The following is a 19117-nucleotide window of genomic DNA, read 5'->3' on the forward strand; positions in this document are numbered from 1 at the left end:
AGAAAGTAATAAAATGATGAAAGAGGAAGGAGAGGATTTATGAACACAGGTTCTCAGTGTCACTGGGTGAAGGCTTAAGAAGGGAAGAATGGCAAAATTAGAAGCCTAAAGCATTTGAAAGTTAGAATTTCTGGGTGAAAAAGACTTACATTTCTGCGAGTATAAAGTATAATTAAGGCTGATAGGATGAATAGTCACCTTGCAAGTCAGAGTAAGCAAAAATTTCAAAGTGGATTTTTGAAAACTAAAGCTCAACAGAATTGGGGGTAGTGGAAGGTCTTAGAGTACTGGATTCTTAAAAGTTTAATATAAGCTATAATGAGTGACATAGTGACTTGAATTGTCAGACTTGAGAAGATGCATTTTTACCTCGGCTTTTGGAAGACACTGTAAAATCTCAGGGCTGAAGAAGATACGTAATTGAAGTCGGACCAGAAAGACATTACCTAGTAAGAAACCATAGTCTTGCAGAGCCTCAAAACCTTGAGATTGATCATGCAGTGAAAGCTATGGGTTTGGCAGTTCCGAGCCTCCAAGGAGGACGCAGTCTGGGCGGGGCTGCCGTCCGAGGGAGCTCTCTTCGCTGTCCAGAGCCTCCCAGCACACTGCCTTCTCTGACTCTGACGGTGAAGTAACGGCTGTGGAGGCTTGCTGGATGGAGGTGGTCATCCGGGACAAATGCGTGTGTGTCCTTGGAGGGCCATGCAGCAGCCAGATGCAGGGAATCGATGCGTCTTCGTTCATCATGAACTATAGTCATGCTCTTCCCAGAGTAAAAATCTGCCCCAAATATACCGATTCTGCAGAAAAGAGGAGTGTGAGCAGGAGAAGGTTCCCGATCCTCCTTATGTGGAAGCCCAGTGGGCATCCCCTGCCCCTGGTTCCTGAGGCTGCTGAGGAGCTCGGGAACAGCTTTATAGAGACCTGTGATACCTGCTTTTTTTCTAGGTGGATCTGTCCTCCCATAAACCCAAGTTAATTCCATCCCATTTTACAGTGGTATGGAAGCACGGAGAAGTGAGCTGTGCACTGGAAAATGGAGTCAGCCTTAAAAACTATGATGGTCCTGGGAAGTCATCTCTTCTACTTAGATTTTTAGTGAAATCTGATGAACCTAATGAAGTGAAATGGAGATTCTTCCATTTGGTAGTTTGTCAGGCCTACAGGAAGGTAGACAGTGTGGAACCTTAAATTTAAAAGGTTTAAGAATTACATTAAATGACATCATTTTTGTATGTTTCTAAAAAAACTAGTTTTGAGAAAAATGCTATCTAAATTTTCCTGCCTTTTCAGCATTTTGCTCTACTTACTTGTGTGTAGTTTTAGTGCAAATAATTTATTTTTTTTCCTACTGTATTTGACAGTGAAACATTTTTAAAAGGTATTTCTAAATGGCTGATTCATGCAAACATGTAAATGGCAGTGAATATTTCTTACCTACTTCATTGCATTTCTGCTACTTAAAAGTGCTAATGGGTCAAAACAATTTTCAGAATGACTCAGAAAGTGACCCTGATCATGGAATGAGTTTGTATACATGCTCATATTGGAAATCTAGGGATTGTTGTGTGATTCTCAGTCCTGCCAGCGTTAGAGCATAGTGAGGCATCGTCATTGGTGCGAGTCAACACTTCTGATCGCATCATGATAGACAAACAGGATGAATGCATAAAGGCAAAGATTGTACGTTTCACAAGAGTAAGACCAATTTGGACTAAAAAACAATGAAATTGTTTATAAATTGTATTTAACATCCCCAAAGAAATGTTCTGATCCAGTTATAACTTCTTTTTGTGTTAAATGATACACACACAACACAGGTCTTTCCCAGTATACATTTTGCAGCTCTTGCCTGTAATTTTATTTAATCCAGACATTCTTTTAAAGTAGTGAAGCTGTTTATAGTGTACTTTATTCTATGGATGATTTGTTTTTTCACTTTAGGATATTGAAAAAGCCTATGAAATTGTTTGTCAAGAAGGATCTAACTTAAACCCAAATCTTGGAGAGCTGGTGGTGGTTCCTTTGTATCCAAAAGAGAAATGTGCATTGTTCAGGCCAAGTGATGAAACAGAAAAAAGATGCCAAGTTTATCAGAGAAGAGTGGTGTTAACTGCTAGCTCTGCGGAGTCTTTGATCTGGAGCAACGCAGTCAAATTTGTTATTGATGTGGGTGTGGAAAGAAGAAAGGTAATTACTGTCAACTAGTAAATAGACTGCTGGTAATTGTCAAGAATCAGTTTGTTGGGTTCCTGCCATTTTATTGACCAGAAGGTAAGGAAGAACTCTATGATCTGTACTTGTTCATATGTGTAAAGCATTACTGCAGCCCGCACCTAAGTCTGGCTCACGTGTTACTGTCTGTCATTAGCAGGTTGATAGTCTGGAAACAAATTTGGTTGAGGTGCCAGAGGAGAAAGTTTTGAGGAAAGACACAGCTATGAGAGCACAGAGGGGGTGGTTCTTGTCGGGGTTTAGCTAAGGTGCCAGCAAAGTAAATAATCTGAGTCCTAAATGAATCTTTTCTTGTGTGCATCTACTGGGTATTTCTGGTAACCCCTTTCATCAAAGTGAGTAGCATCTTTCACCAGGTAATTTACTTAGTTTCAAATACACTGACTTCAGTTTTATGAAACTGTAGCTTTATAGTTGACATGACAAAATTCCATTCTAAATTTTTTAAAATACATTATTTTTTATCACTATCTTCAAATAAAATATGAGAAATGGAAATAGAATGTCCCAAACTCTCAAAGACCCTGGAACTTAAGAAGTCATAGTATTTAAGAACTGAAAAGAACCTATCCAAGTACTGATTCCTCATTATCCCTGAAGGAAACTGTGGTTCTCCTAAAATATGTGCCTTACTGCGACAGAGCAATTCCAGCCAGTATGAAGGTTCCCTGGGAACCAGTCTCAACCGATCTTACTGAATTAGTCCACAATTCACAGAAGCCAGGCCTATTGCTTACCTGTTAAACTACCCATAAGACAAATGTGTTAGCTCTGTATGCAGTTTCTGTACGTGCTGATCTGACTGGAAGAGCTTGTTGCATGGTAAAGAGCCGAGACCACTGAGGTCAGTCAGTTTGAACAGGACCTTGAAGAAGCGCAGCACTGTCAGGTGACGATCTTTTCTTCGTGTGGCGGATGAGTGTCTGCCATTCCCAGTGTCGTGCTTGCAGAGGTAACACAGCCCCGGTATTCCAGCAGTGATACAGGGGGTCCCATATTTATTAAAGCTACAATGAAAGCAGACAACCTTTCCATCCATTTATCAAAGCACTTGCAGTTTCCGTCTCAAGGCAACTGAAACAACAGTAAATATTGTGCAAAGACAGCACACCTGTGGCGGAGAACTGCCTGAACTGGAGCCCCGCAAGCAGGGCGGTCACTCCCGGTCCTGCACACCTGCTACATCTTGAGTGATCTGATGCTAAAACTGCTGTCTTTCCGTTTAAAGGTGTACAACCCTAGAATAAGAGCGAACTCACTGGTCATGCAGCCCATCAGCCAGAGCCAAGCAGAGGCTCGCAAGCAGATTCTCGGCCCATCTTCTTCAGGTAGCGCTGTGCACACGACACTAACTGATGTAAAGCAGTGTGAAGGCAACGCACAGACATTAAAGCTGTTTTCCTTGGGTTCTTCTAGGAAAACTTTTCTGTCTATACTCTGAAGAGTTTGCCTCCAAAGACATGCGGCCACTTAAGCCCGCTGAGATGCAGGAAGCCAACCTAACCAGCATGGTGCTTTTCATGAAGAGAATAGACATCGTGGGCTTAGGCCACTGTGACTTCTTGAACAGACCAGGTAGCTCCGTGCTCACACGTTAGCAGGCTCGCGGGCCGGGACCCACCCTCCAACCTCTTGCCCACCCCAGTCCTGACAGCACGGGGCAGGGCAGTGCTAGCAAGCCTGGGGATTTGGTTTGTACCGAAGCATTTTTCCCACCAGAGGTTAACGTTCTGTAAAGTAATTTAAAGGAAAAAAACCTTCAGGAAATACCTGTTCTGACGCTGGAGAATTGTCTGCATTGGACAGTGGAGCGCAGGGAGCCTGGGCCTTAGAAATCAGGGGCGCCGGGGGAGTGTGGAAGCCTAAGTAAGGCTGAAGTCAAAGGAGGGTAAAAGTAGGAGAGTTCCTTGGGGGAACATTTGTGAGCAGATGGTTGGCCCTTCCTATGAATCACCTGGGGAAATACACAAGCTGTTCCTTCCTGTGTAATTGAGGTCAGAGTTTTATGTGAAGGGGTGAGTTTCTGAAGCTCAGGACTGAGACTTTGTACTTACAGTCGGAACATCAGCCCCCCAGGACAGCCCTCCTCCCGGGGCCCTGAGGAAAGCCCGCTAGCAGAAGAGGGACGGGCTGCCTCCCTCCGGGCCACAGCTGGCAGGGGCCTTTGCAGCTCCTGCAGCTGCCTGCTTACTTGGAAGCCGTAGAATGCTGAATAAAAGGCGAAGGAAATGACAAGGCCGGTGGCTTCCCCAGTGTGGCGGGGCGGGCTCCCAGAGCTGCGGGGCAGTGACCACAAGCTCAGGAGAGGCAGCCAAGACGGTTTCTTCTTAGCCTCCTGGTTTCTCCCGCAGTCCCAGTTAGCATGTCCTGTCTGGTGGGTAAACCTTTCTCCAGCTCTGGCTAGTGTCCGGGAGGTGCTGTCGGTATTTAGTTTGAAATGTCAGCCACCAGCTGGTGGAGAGCAGCGGACGCTTTGCTTCTTGCCCATCTGATGCCCGCCTGTCCTCTCAGGAATACAACAATAACATGTTTATGGTCTTTGCTGACATGTTGAATCATTTAACACTGTAACAAGCCTTGGAGGCAAACACTATTATTTGCTCCATTTTACAGAGGAGGAAACTGAGTCACAGAGAGATTAGGTAACAGACACAGGTGGAGAAGGGGAGCAGTGCAGTAGCAGACTCCACTCGGCAACGGCCCGGCACCCTGCTGGCTGGAGCGTCGGAGTCCTCTTTCCTTAGGAAACTCCTCTGGTGGTGCTTAGCCGCCCCCACACCGCCCCCAGAACCAGCCTCAGCCATGCTGAGGCGAGCTTGGCCCAAAGGCCGCCACCCAGCTCTCAGAGCACCCCCACTGCCCGCGAGGCCAGGCCGCTTGACCTTGGCACCACCGCGTGTTCCCTGACCTGCAGCCTGACTCCCTTGACAGGAAGTGGTGTTTGAGTCCCCACGTGAAGGCTCCTGATTTACAGTACTGTTTGCCCTGCAGTTGATATTTTAGTTTTACTTGTTCTTTAATAAAAAGAACTTCCTTAGTTTTTTCCACACTTTGGGACAGTGGTTGAAATTTTCAGTACGTTTATCAAAGATGGTGAATGATCGTCTCTTAATCTGGATGATGTTATTTATCAAATGTGCAGAGGAGTCTTCCAGAAGGCGTTGTAAGCAGAGAGCATACTTAAAATGGAAATTGTATCATTTCTACTGCTTTGCAATGCTTTCTCTTAATTCCCGTATTTGTCAGTCATTTTGTCCAGTGGTGACAATAAGATTGGCAAGTACTTGAGAAATATAGGTTATTTTAGAGTTACTCTTTCTCATAATTTCTTATAACTGCTGTTGGGCAGTCCAATGTGGGGAGATCCCCCTTTGCTCTAGGTGAGACCTCAGCCCCGGAGAGGATTCTTGACTGACTAAGAATCAATCCACGAGCGGGCCGGATGAGCGTAGTAAGGAAGGAACTGGGTAAAGGGAGGAGCAGCGAACAGCAGCGGGTGTGCAGGCAGCAGAGAGCAGGAAGAAGAGAGGGGGGAAAGGAAAGCCCGTTGAACTCCTGCTCAGCACGGGGCAGATTCCTCGCCAGCTCCTAAAGCCAGGGTCACCTGGCATCCAGTGTCTGCTTGAGTCTTCACTAAGCCCCCACCACCCCAGGATTTGGGGAGGCCATGAAGCACTGGATGGCTTGAGATTATGTTCTGGGAACTTCCCAAAGCAAAGAAAGGAGATTTTCAGGTGGGCTGCTAAAGAGCAAGGTCATACAGCTGCAGTCCCATCAGGGACACCCAGGCGACAGGAGCGTGGAAGTCCAAATCAGAGATCTTGGTAGCCCCTCCCTACTTGTCTGAAGTAGGACAGAGACAGTGAAGACTTGTGCTTAAGTCTAGAAAACAATGAAATAGCAAAGTGTGAATGACAAAAAGACGTTTATCACTGGAGATGGAGGTCAGCAAGTTCTCTTTATCATGAAAAAGATTTCAGAGAAGTGAAACAGGCTTATGCAACAAAGTTTATTTGATGAGACAGTACACACTCAGGAGTGCAGGCAGCTTAAGAGAGGAGGCGTGCGTAAGAGTTAGGATTTGGGTTTTTAAGGATTTCAAGAATGGGGTAAAGGGCTAGGGAGCGCGGGCTGACATGCGTTCTAATAATGTCAACTCTGGAGATACTATGTCATCATCCATAGTCAGGCCTCCAGATACTCTGTAAGATAAACTTAACACAAGGAATTTATCAGTCCCATTGTTCTTCAAAGTAGTGGTGACCCTTCGGCAGTGGGAACATCATTTAGGACTACTCACCTGGCCTGAAGACAGGGTCAGGGTCGGTCGTTGGCTAATCGCTGTAAAATATGTCAGGAATCTTACCTCCTAACTCCCTGGTTTTTCAAATGGAAGCTTAGTCTTAAGATGGAGGCCCTCCTGTTTACTTACTATACTAATTATATCTCGGCATTTTTCATCATAAGCAGGAAAAATCAGTCATGATGCTTGTCCCGTGTCCCTGCCCCACCTCATAATGACCAGTAGAATTTGGAGTAAGTAGGGGGAGGGCCCCCTAAAGATGCTAACCTTTGAAAAAGAAAGATGGAAAGGGAAATAGACTGTGAGCAGTTTATCGTCATAAGAACAGTGCAGAAGTGGCTGCGGGAGTTGACTATGGCCGTGCCTGCGGAGCAGCGTCACCTGCCGCGTCTCCAGGCACCACCTGGTGTCTCAGCTGGAGGGCGGTAGGCAGATCACACTCTTTGACAATGCGGTGTCCGTCCCTGGAACCCTAGGGACTTTTACACTGAAACTCTCCCAACAAATACTGTGATAGATCAGTTACTAAGGGAAACCTTTGGAATCTTAAATTTTCCAGGCAGACTGTTACCTAAAGAGCAGTGGGGTGTCTGATAGGGGAAGGGGTCAGATGAGCCCCTCACTCTCCTAAGGTAGACCTATGCCCTAGTGGCCACTCCCTCCTGTTGGCTATCTGTTCCTACAGGAAGAGTTGCAGACTACAGTTATGCCAGACTGCACGGTGCCCCTGCCCCATTTGCTGCAGGCTGTGCAAAGTCTGCAGGAAAATACACGGTGCCTCTGGAAGCCACAGCAAAGGAGGTGGGCTGGGCGTGTGGAGCCCTGGAGGAGGCTGTTCTTGAGGCGGTGGCAGTGGCTGCCCTCAGGCTTGGGGGATCTGATCTCAGAGCATGAATTAGGAAGTTCTTTTCCAGAATAAGAAGAGGAAGAGGCTGGGGAAAGCAGAGGCAGAGCTCAGAGGCACACAGGAAAGAGAAGCCTACATGGAATGTACACAAAGACGACCTTGGCATTTAGGTCCCCAGGACAATTAGTGCATCACCTGGGCGACAGCCAAGCAGACCCAGTCTTAATGGCTGACTGTGAGGGCGGTAGCCAGCTTTGGCTTATAGTTTCCCCTCCTGAGAAAAGAACTCATTAGGCCTGGCCCCTTTCTGATTAGCCTAAGAAGTGGATATACTTGTGGTAAATACACCTATCTAAAAAGGAGTGGCTCTGAAGAAAGAGTCACAGAATGTGATGTCAAGTTGTAAAATGGATGTGGCAGACTCAGACCCAGTGCATTTTTCTTTTGTAGACATTGTTGGGGTGACAAGAATTTTAGCAGGTTAGAAAGGGGATAAGGTGGGGGTGGGGAAGTGGGTCGTGTGGCCCAGACGAGAGGAGACACTGGGGCGCATTCTGTCGGCTGTGATCCCTGGACTTTCGTAGAGCAAAGCCACCCCCCTCGTAGCTTTCCCTCCAGTCCCTGAGGGAGGAGGGTCTGGAAGGTGAGGGACTCTGCCGCTTGCATCTGTTTCTCATTTCTCACTGGTCCTCAGAGCTTCAAATGGCTTGGCTTTTGTCACAGGCCGGCCGGCCAGTGACCCCTCCAGAGACCCTCCTCTGAAGAAGCGTGTTCATTTCTGCCCTCTGCTCAGCCCTAAAGCCCGAGATTCACCCTTGGCCTCGGCATCGTCTTGTTTTGATGGTAGATGTTTGGAGGATCAGCATGCAGGGGGAGGAAAAGCAGGCTTTGGAATGGCAACGATTTTAAAAAGCAGACAGCAAACCATAGCCGTGGTTTTGCGCGTTCCCAGTGGCCGCCTCTGCACAGCTTACTGGTGAGGTTTAGAGCTAATAACTGGGGACAAGGGATCAGTGTAACAATTTATTTTTGTCTGCGGACAGTACAGACATAACTATTTGCTGCTGCGCTTGGGAAAATATAACTGTGGATTAACTCTGACTCATCATTTTAGAAGGAAAAACAAAGTGCTTGCGGCTGCCACATTTAATTCAGCGTCTAACTGAAATGCACACAGGCAGCAAACCTGTTACCCTTTTCAGGATTCATGGACCGTGTGGAAATGAATCTGGCCTAACTAGGCTACAGGCTATTAATTGAATCCCCTTGATATAAAAAAGAAACAGTTATTTTCCCTTTCCTGGTGCCGAGGACTGACCTCCATTGAGAGCGACAGTCACTGCTGCTGTGGGTCAGGAAGCTTAGGACTAACTGACCACCTCAGGAAGCAGGTGGCCCTGGACGTCCTTCCTGTGGGCAGGCAGCAGTACCTAACAGAAATTCGGAGACAAACTAGCCAAAATGCTCAAGACCACACCAGATGCTATCTTTGTATTTGGACTCAGAACTCATTTTGGCGGTGGCCAGACTGGCTTGGGAATGATATGTGAAAACTCAACCCAAACAGACTTGCCAGGCGTGGCATACAGGACGTGACAAAGAGCTCAAGAAAACGGGGCGGAGTGCAGTCGGGCTGCAGAGGCCAGTGCTGGTGCTGGCAGGGTCGGAGGCCGCTGCACTGCCTCCATCTGTGATGGTGCAGGTGTCTAATCAGGGGCCAAGGGTCAGGGAGCCAGGGTCTTCTGGGATTCTGCTCACCGCACTAGAGAAGGGTGGGTGCTTGTTTGGAAGTCACTGGAAACTTAGGGTTTTGCTTTGCAGTTTGTAAACGGGCCTTAATTAGAGTCTGTATTAGAGGAGAATGGAGGGCAGGCAGGCACAGACCCGCAGGCCCCCCATGGCCTCCCCAGGAGCCCCAGTGCAGGCCCTCAGCTCGGAAGCGGGGCCCTGCTGCCGCGCAGATCCTGGACCAGGCGCTGCAGGCCCCAGCCTGTTTCTGAATGGATGAACCCGACACAGTGTCTGTCTAAGGCCCCCTGAAGTTCATGGCTATATTTAGGTGGCAGGGAGGGATGTGAAGCGCAAACCACACGTGGGCCTGTGTGTGAGGGTCTTGGAAGCAGCAAGGTAACGTTTTGGAAAGTGAAAACAAGATCCGGGCGATTCTGAAGGGTGCAGCATGAAAGCACTTTCAGCCTTGACACCCATGGAGCCCGTCACGGCTCCAGAGCTCATCATTCAGGCCAGGACGTTTGAGAGGAGGAGGGTGCTGTTCATCATCAGGCTGGGGCTACAGGGGGCCCGGGCCATCCTCAGCAAGAGGGGCATCTGGATCTAGGGACCCCTCCAGAAAGCTCGGGCTCCTGAGCAGACGGCTAGGCTTGGTCCCGGCCCTGTCAGTCCCTGGCTGTGTAATACTCAGCGGTTATGTCACTCTCTCTGTGCCTCAGTTTCTTCATCTGAATATGAGCATAATCAAAGTCATAGTTGATGGAGTTGTCAAATCAGTTCATATACGTAGACCCCTCAAAAAAGTGGCTGCCGTGAACCGAGGCCGTCGTCAGTGTGAGCCCTGCCTGAGCTCTGAAACAGGCTCCTGGGCCCCGGCTCCAGGTCCTCCACAGGGCGGCGTATCGGTGCGAGCAGCAGACACTCATGCACAGATGGGACAGCAGCTTGCCTCCCAAGCCACGGCAGGTAATGGCACAGCCTTGGACTTGGGCCTGGAAGACGCTGGCGGCATATTGGTTAGAACCGATGCAGCAAGGGCCTGGGTTCAAGGCCTCGCTTTACAGCTCCGGACACAGGCTGGTTAACCCTGTGGCTTTGACAGGTCACTTACCTTTCTCCCATTTGTGACATGAGGATAGTGTCTGACCTCTCGTATCATGGGAATTGCTAAGGGATTCAGATGAGGTTATTTATGCAGGAGTGCTGCGTATACCGTTTAGGGCTAGAAGGTAGGCAAATGCCAGGTTTTATGAGCAGGTCCTTGTAAAATTAAGTGGCACAGAAGCCTTTCCTTCCTGTCCTTGTCAGAGCAAACTCCTAGTCCCACTCCCTGCAAGTCCCAGGGCTTTTTAAAGTCTGTACCATCAAACCCAGTGCCATCTCGATTCTTCCATTTCTCCCTATCTGTGGACTCTCTACTTCAATGTACACAATGGCCAGGTCCCCGTCCTAAAACCAGGCAGGATAAAACCCCATTTTCTCCTTCAGACCTCTCAAGCTGTGGCTGTATCTCTGTCTCTCCTGTGTGTGTGTGTGTGTGTGTGTGTGTACCTGGCACACAGGGAGAGTGATGTGAGTGTATGTAGCTCTTCTCATTCTTGCTGGCCACCTCTGTCCCGACCTTCCGTAAGTTCCAGTGGCACTTTGGAGACACAACTCTTTGTTGCAGAATTCATGTTACAGCGTGTGTAGCTGTCAGAATTCTCCTGGATGCAAGTGTCATTCAAACTGAGTAAGCATCAGGGTGCTGATGAGGAACTCGGGGCGCCACACAACCTCCAAGACGAGCAGGCGGTTGTGCCTCAGGAACACTCGCGAGAGACTGGGACGTCTGGCCCAGCGTGTCATCTCTGTCTCTTGGTTCCCCTCTCTTTCCAGTCCACGTGGCAGTCTTCGCTGCTGTCTGTCCCAAGCCGTGTGAGGTACTGAGTCAGCCCCTGGAAGCTCCTCAGTTTCTCTTGGGCCAGAGTTTAAATCCCCCGGGGAGCAGTCGTTGGTTCGATTTGATGAGTCAGCTGTGGGGTGAGTGGGGCAGGGAAGCAGTCATGTACAAAATCACGTTTCTCTAAGTGTGCGGAGAGGAGTGGCAGTGCAGGCCCTAGAAACGGGGACAGTCGGGAAGTAAAATTGCATTTCCAGTACACTGGAAATTGTGGCTTACAAGCAGGCTTATATATGTGTGAAGACCTCCAGCTCCAGAAGAGCCAAGATTGGGCCTGTCCAGTGTGCACCTGCCCCCAGGGCCTTGCAAGCGCCCCACAGCACAAGACACTCATAAGTGGCTTGAGAGCAAGTGAGTGAATGAGTTGCGCATTATCCTTATGAGGAAATAAATCAGGCAACAAAGCAGCCCTGGGGAACGAACTCAGCTTCTTTCTTCCCTTCTTAGTCCTTTCCGAGGCTTGGGCTGGCAGCAGCCATGTGACTTGCTGAGACAGGGTCAGGAGGTGCCCACAGCTCTCTGGTCTGCTCGTGTTTCCTGCCAGGGCTTGGCCAGGAGCAGCTGGGGTGGGAGAGGTCTGAGGGCCCAGCTGAGTGAGGCTGGGGGAGCCGGGCCACTGGCCCCGTGCAGCAGACGGCGCCAGGGAGGCGATGGGAACCCTGTCCGCAGCAAGGCTGGAGACCAAAGGGTCCTGGCTGCCAGTAAGGAGTTTTACCTTTCAGTGAGTATGGAGTTGAAATGTTTCTCTTCCATTTACCAGGAGAGGCCATCCTATCTGTAAAATCCTTTCCAACTCTAAGTGACTCAGACTGAACCTTAATTCTGTCCTTACTGGTGAGAAAGGAGGTTAAGGAGAACGGCGGAAGAGGGACACACCCTGCCCGGTTCTGCTCCTGGAAGGACTTGTCTGTCCAGACATTCAGTAGCATTGTTTGTCGTAGCTCACACTTGAGCACTGCCGTAAAAGCCTTCATGAAATTCTTCTGCTTTTCAGCTAAGACAGTTTTATGGGCCACACTCGGCAGATGTCTTAACATACAGACTGTGGTATTAGCAAATCCTATGTAGTTATTTACAATGATATATAATAAATAATAATCTTTTCACCTGTATAATTTGCAGCCATTAACTTGTTCCTTCTAATGTAACAAAAACCCAAGAACATCCTCTCATTTTGTGGTGTTAGGACCAGAACAGAATTAGGAATTATTTTTGTCAGTAATCCTGTATGCAACCAACTCAATTCCAGAACATAAAATGAGAAGGAGTAGGTACCCTATGGGGACAGAGCCTGGCTGTCAAACCAGATGCTTTTAGGGACAATTGCCAAAGCTCCTTAACCTACAGGGCAGCAGCTGTGCTGATTCATAGAACTTGGTCTCTAAACAGCTTTCAGTAATTAAGCTTTTGCTTCCAACCCCCTCCTGCTGTGTTCAGTCTGAGATGCTTTCTGTTGCTGATTCTCGCACCTTCTGCAGCAGGTCAGCTGTTGTTGCCATTTCACGGCTCACTGACCGAACTCTGGGACTTCTTTTTCTAAATGGCCCAACTGTTTCCTTCCTGGGACTGTGGCTTCTCAGATCTCACCTTTGCCCAAGGGTCTCCACGAATGACCGAGGAGTACACCAAGGCCCCCTGCAGGCCGCAGGTGGGGCCGAGGGGTCAGAACTCCGTGTTGGGACTCTCCTGGGAAGCCAGGCCCTGCTCAGTATCACATCTTGATAAATCAAAAACAGCAGCAGTGTTGAGCTTTTCTCCCATTGGGGGCTTAAAGCTGTGCTTCAGAGTCTCCCGGCGGACGTCTGGGTTCTCTGCAGGGCTGGCCGGGGGGCTGTTCCCCCCAGACCTCACAGCCCTGACACGTGCTTTTCCCGGTAACTGGGCCTGGGTTGGCAGCTGCTGCGTCGGAGGTTGGAGCACCCCTGTCCCTTGCTCTGCTCTTCCCCAGCCTGAGGACTGGGCGCCGTCAACCGCGTCTGCATCAGCGAGTTACTGCTCAGCCCACAGCAGTGGTTTCTCCCAACGTTTTCATCGCGTCTTGATAGGAATGGGGAATTTTATCAAATTTGAGTTGATGATTAGCTTTTGAGTTACACAGTTTGCCTAAAATTTTGACAAATAGCTTAGCGATCCACGTTTGAACAGCAAATGAGTGAATACTTACTCTTCATCACTCTGCACTCCCAGGTGCAGATGGGTCAGCCTGCTCCTTGGGTCCCCAGTCTTCACTGCCTACCCACCATGCACCTTGATTGAGACAAATGAAAGCCATCTCGTAGCTCGTAAATCCTTGTTTATTGATAGCACAATACAGCTTTATATTATGTGATTTGTTCCTTTGTGTGGCCTTTTTAAGTTAATACCATGTACCAAAAGGGAAAAACACGTTTATTTTCATATAATTTGATTCTACAAGGGCAAGAATACCTTGCTTTGAATAAGGGGATTATCTTTTTTTGGTGGAGATCAGCATATATAATAAACACCACACCATTATCAATGTTACATAAACTTAATAATAAAGGGATGGAGAAAAGTCACTTTCTGCCCTAATCTGCACTGACAATGCTTTTCACATCCTTGTCTGCTATTTCTCTATGTGTGTGGGTTCTGGGTGACTTTGTACTGATTTTCCTCATTAGGGGATTGTGTTTTCCTGCTCTTGCTGCCTCATAATTTGTTATTGGAAGGTGGACATTGCTGAGGTTCCTGTGTCAGATATCGGGCATTCTGTGTCCCCGTAAATACTGTTAAGCTCTGTCCTGGGATGCAGTAGATCCTTTCTGTCCTGGTATAAAGATTTGTTAGGAGGCCCTGGAGCAGCTCACACCTGGGGCTAGTTTCTCTCTTCTGTGTTTTCTGCCCAGGGCCCCAGGAATCATGAGGCTTTCCCATCTGGCTGGTGGAAACGGGCAGCGCCCTTGGCCCGTGAGTGCCAGACGCTCCGGGTGGCTCTTCCTCTGCCTGGGCAGGGCTGACATGTGCTCGCTGCCTAGTCAAGGGGCCTCTTATGGATCCTTGCAGTCCTCTCGGTACCGCTGTGTCCTCCCAGGTATTCCGACCTGCAAACTCCAGCCACCTTACTGTCCTTGGACCCTCAGCACTGTCCTCCTAACTCAGGGAGCTTGGCAGGCTGCACGTGGACCTGACCACAGCCTGGAAACGCTAGGGCATTAGGCCGGGCAGTCGCAGGCTCTGCTGAGCACTTCCCCTTAGGAATCGCTGTCCTCCACTGCCTGGTGTTTGGTCTTCCAAACGATTGTTTCCTCTATTTTGTCCATTGTCGGTCATTTCATACAGGAGGGAAGGTCCAGCATCTGTTACTCCCTCTAGATTGTATACGAGTGTGATGATGATTTTCTTCTTTCCTAGCACCAGAAAGTTTGATGCAGGCTTTGGAAGACTTAGATTATCTGGCAGCACTGGACAATGATGGAAATCTCTCTGAATTTGGAATCATCATGTCAGAGTTCCCTCTTGATCCCCAGCTTTCAAAGTCTATCTTAGCATCCTGTGAATTTGACTGTGTAGATGAAATGCTAACAGTTGCTGCCATGGTGACAGGTACATCTTCAGGACTGTTCTTGTGTGTTGTGAATCCGCACCAGGGTCAGGTTTAAACGCGACCCATTTGAAATATTTCAAGAAGTACCTAGCAGAGACAGTGACCGATTTATTTAAAATTTCAGTGATAGTGAAGTATCTTAATAGATCAAGAAGATAGAAAATTATAATTATCTTAGTATAAAAAAATCTTAAATCAAAATCTAGTGACTTTCTTAGACATGTAAAAGAAAAACACGTCACGAGTGGTCCCCCCCCAAATAATGATGTGTGCATGTCTTTTGTCTCCTACTGCCTTCTCTCATCTCAGTTAGTATGTTTAATTTATTCTCTTACTGGCAGAGAGGGCCAAGGCAGTGCTGCATTAGAACCGTAGTTCTGATCCTGTTCCGGGTCTGGGCCTCGGAGCACCTCAGGTGCCCTGCTCCCACTGAATGCAAGCAGGGTGTTAACCATACTGAGCAGACCGGAGAAAAGGAAAACACTGTGGCAACTCACCCTAAATGTCTTTGATTTCTAAGTGAACGAGAGCAGCCTTTCCTTACAGACCAGGGGAGGTGTGGTCCCACGGGCAGCAGTGGGCCCTCCCTCTGCGGGTTGTGCTAGGATGAATGTCTCCCTTATTGCTGACCTTGTGACCTTTTGTGTCCTAAAGCTCCTAATTGCTTCTCGCATCTGCCACGTGGAGCTGAGGAGGCTGCCTTGACTTGTTGGAAGTCATTTTTACATCCTGAAGGAGACCACTTTACCCTCATCAACATTTACAAGGCCTACCAAGACATGGCGCTGAATTCCACCAGTGAGCGTAAGTGGATGCATGTGATTCTCAGAAATTACCTAATTCCATCCTTCCTACCCAAAATAAATTATTCATCAAACATCCTTCTTCTCGGGCCCCGTTGGTCACTTGAGTGGAATGGCGCTCGTGACCCTCCCTAAACGCACCATAGGTTTGTGCTGAGCCGTCTAAACACACATCGCACTCCCACAGAGCTCTGGCTGCTGCAGGGCTATGCCTGCCTCCAGCACTCAGCCGGCAGCCTTCAGAGCAGGCTGCCTTGGGGCACGATATGGGGACGCACGGACCCACCACACAGCTCCTGCCCTCTGGGGCATGGGGAGGAGAAGGAACGGCCGTTGCTAAGGCCCCCCGGGTCAGAGCTGTGCTTTGCACTCTCCGTAGCATGGCACGTGCCCTGCCGCATGGAGAGTGAATTTGGAGCACTCAAAACGCAACACAAAACTAACCCCAGGTCCTCCTGTCTAAGCAACACTGTGCATATTGATCTACACAAGGGGCTGCAACGGATAAGGGAACAGAAATTCCTCCGTGTGAATCTCCTGTGCCAGGGTTAGAGACAGGAGGACATAGAGGGGCAGCGAGGGCAGAGCAGCACGGTGCAGGCTGGGGCCTCCAAAGGCTGCCAGTGGAGGCGTTCCCTTCCTACAAGGGTTGTTCTCACCTTGGTTTTCCACGAAGCATCTTTTACCTCCTTTGCTCTAATAGATGGTGTGAAATATTTGAAGTGAAATGAAAAATATGACAGTAACTTGAGTGGTACATTTTTTAAAGAACAGAGTTTTTCCAAGCTGAGAAAAAAATGTCAGTGGAGCCAAAGTATGGGGAATTTGTGGTATCCGCAGAGAGCAAGCAGGCTGGTGCCTTGCTTGATCGAGTACGTGCTCTTGTTGCTCAAGTAGATTCAGCCTGAGTGGACAGGACAGGGTCAACCAGGGTCTTCTGCCCACTGTGCCAAGGCCTTGTGACTCCCCAGGTCAAGGCAGAACTCAGGTCCATTTAAGTAATTGCAGATGGCAAGAAAGAGTAACTTGTAGTGGAACCCGATGGCTGATTTTTAACATAAAGATTGCAGCTAGCATAGGTAGATGAGCTTAACTGTAACACAATTAATTCCCAGATCGGCACTAATCCTTTTCATATAGATGTTTTCGTGGATCAGAGGAATTTATACTGTAAGGTTTTCCCCTCCTAGTTTGATTAAATGTTGAGGCCATGTAGATCCTTGCTTTATACACACAAGACAAAATGTTGATCTTAAGATAATCTCATCTGCCTCTTAAGAGCAGATTATGGGTGATACACCTCCGGTCAGCACTGGGAACACGCTGTTTCCACGGGGTGGTGGCATCGTGGAATCCCCGCAGGTGGTGTCTCCCCTCCTGGCAGCGCCCGGGCAGCTGTCTTGCAGCCACCAGAGGTCCTTGTCCTTGCTTCCTCCCTACCACTCACTTCTGTGACCTCTGCTTTAGAGGAATAGAGACATACAGCGTCTTCCTGGCCTAGGCCCTTTCAGCTACGGCCCATCTTCTCTTTTGTTCTTTCCCTCCCAGACTGTGTTGAAAAGTGGTGTCACGATTACTTCCTCAACTGTTGTGCACTCAGGATGGCAGATGTTATCCGAGCTGAACTCTTAGAAATCATCAAGCGAATCGAGCTTCCCTGCACAGAACCTGCTTTTGGCTCAAAGGAAAATGCTCTGAACATAAAAAAAGCTCTTCTGTCCGGTTACTTCATGCAGGCAAGAATGGATGAGGCCACCGCTGGCGTGGACTTCACACAACTTCACATACTTAGGACAGTCTGTCAGGAATCTCTCACTTGGGATGATTCTTTTAATTGATGTTAACTTTAAAATAAAACTAAAAATCTTAATGCTATTAAATATTTTGTATTTAAAAATACTTCCCTTCAAGGGGATGAAGGGCTGAGCCACACTACTGTGTCTAGGACAGATCTTTTCATTACAGAGGGAAAGTTATTACACCAGCCTCTCTGGTTGAACATGAGATATAGTCCCTCATCTTCCTGTTCGCAAACTAGTTCACATTTAAATGGCCCAAGAGACACAGGTAATGTCTCACTGGTTTCTTTCCAGAGGGAAGGTTCCTGATACAGCTCCTCTAAATTGAAGCAGGTTATAGAAGTAGCATTGCTTCAGTCCAGCAAGTGAAATATATTGTGCTATATCCACATATACTTGAAAGCAGTACTACTGGAGGAAAATGACACATAACATGCATTTTCTCATCTGTATGAGCAAAGTCAGTCACCTACATCACAGGGTTGTTGGGATTAAATGAACTAAAACTTCTAGAGTAAAGCACTTGACATTTGAGTGTATCATCCATAATGTGGCAGGTAACATGCTAGCTTTAGTTCATGACCCAAACAAACAGGAACCTTTGTAGCTGGACTACTTTAGCATACTGCCTTGAAATTGCTGAAGTTAGTTAACACTGTCATCTCAAAGTTTTAGGCAAAACATGTTTATGGCTTATTTTGTGTATCTGAAAGTAGGAGATATGGGGTAGCAAATTTGTAGTTTTAACTATCATGTATTAAATACCTTGGAACTCTTCAAACAAAACTTCTGTATATTGCTCTTCATGTTAATGCAAGATTTTTTCTTTAAAATTATGCCTCTTAGATTGCTCGGGACGTGGACGGATCGGGTAACTACTTAATGCTGACACACAAGCAAGTTGCTCAGCTGCACCCACTGTCCAGTTACTCCATCACCAAGAAGATGCCAGAGTGGGTTCTCTTCCACAAGTTCAGCATATCTGAAAACAACTACATTAGGATTACCTCAGAAATCTCCCCTGAACTGTAAGTTTGACAGAAAAAAAGGGGTTCTTTCGAATTCATAGTTGAGTGAATGACAAATTTGGCTTTTATTATTTTCAGTTTTAAGTTTATGCTGTGATCTCAAAGGCAGGATGACTTCTTACATGATAGCCATACATACCTGTTGTGAATAGGTGCTCTCAACAGAAATTTAGATTGGTACCAGTATAGAGAGAGAACAGAAAACAAAGCATAGAGCTTCTTTCTAGAGAAGAACAAAATGCCACCAACTATTTGTAGCTGCAGACTGAGGGGAAATAAGCTTGGCCGTCTCAGGGCAGATCAGCTCCTGGCACTGCAGCTGATGGGGAGGGAAGGGAGGGAGAGGTGGAGACAGGCAGGTACCCGAGGGGCAGGGGCAGGGACATGAGTTTGGGTTTTATTCTCTGCGCAGTACAAAGCAAATGGAGAATTTTCAGAAAAGGTAACATGTTCTCCATGTGCTTACAAAGATCACTCTCACTGCTAAGTAAATGGACAATAGTGAGAAGGGCCACTGGTTGCAGAGGCTGGGTCCATTTGAAGGCACCTCCATGTGGGCAGTGGTGGTTACAGCAGGAACCAAGAGTGACTCCCAGGTATCCAGCTCCAGCAGCCAGATGTGGAGTGGTTAGTTAATAAGAGAAAGGCAAAGGTGCTCCCTCTTGCCCTCCGCCAATTCTCCCAAGCTTCTGAGCTGATCTTTTGCGTACTGTGACGAGCTTTAGGGACACGACACTAGAGGTGCCATCTTACTCTAGAAATGCAACTGGACTGACTCCATGAAAATCGCAGGAAGTATTAATTCTACTAGGGGCAGACTAAGACACTAAGGAGTTCACAGGAAATACCAGTTCCACAGGTAAA

The 19117-nt window shown here is 47.8% G+C and overlaps 1 protein-coding gene across 5 annotated transcripts in view; it reads left to right on the forward strand.

Moving 5' to 3' along the window:
• Positions 1-19117, forward strand: part of DHX32 (DEAH-box helicase 32 (putative)) — a 55593-nt gene that overhangs the window by 36033 nt on the left and 443 nt on the right. For 4 of the 5 annotated variants that reach the window (XM_073240135.1, XM_073240134.1, XM_073240136.1 and 1 more), the window contains 7 exons: positions 1945-2190; positions 3464-3563; positions 3652-3810; positions 14431-14622; positions 15278-15427; positions 16975-17162; positions 18072-18253. In XM_073240135.1, the coding sequence (XP_073096236.1) occupies positions 1945-2190; positions 3464-3563; positions 3652-3810; positions 14431-14622; positions 15278-15427; positions 16975-17162; positions 18072-18253 (1217 nt within the window). The remainder of the gene's footprint in view (positions 1-1944; positions 2191-3463; positions 3564-3651; positions 3811-14430; positions 14623-15277; positions 15428-16974; positions 17163-18071; positions 18254-19117) is intronic. The other variant, XM_073240137.1, reaches the window with a different exon arrangement.

This window comes from Manis javanica, chromosome 7, assembly GCF_040802235.1.
Source record: "Manis javanica isolate MJ-LG chromosome 7, MJ_LKY, whole genome shotgun sequence".
NCBI classification, from domain to species: domain Eukaryota; kingdom Metazoa; phylum Chordata; class Mammalia; order Pholidota; family Manidae; genus Manis; species Manis javanica.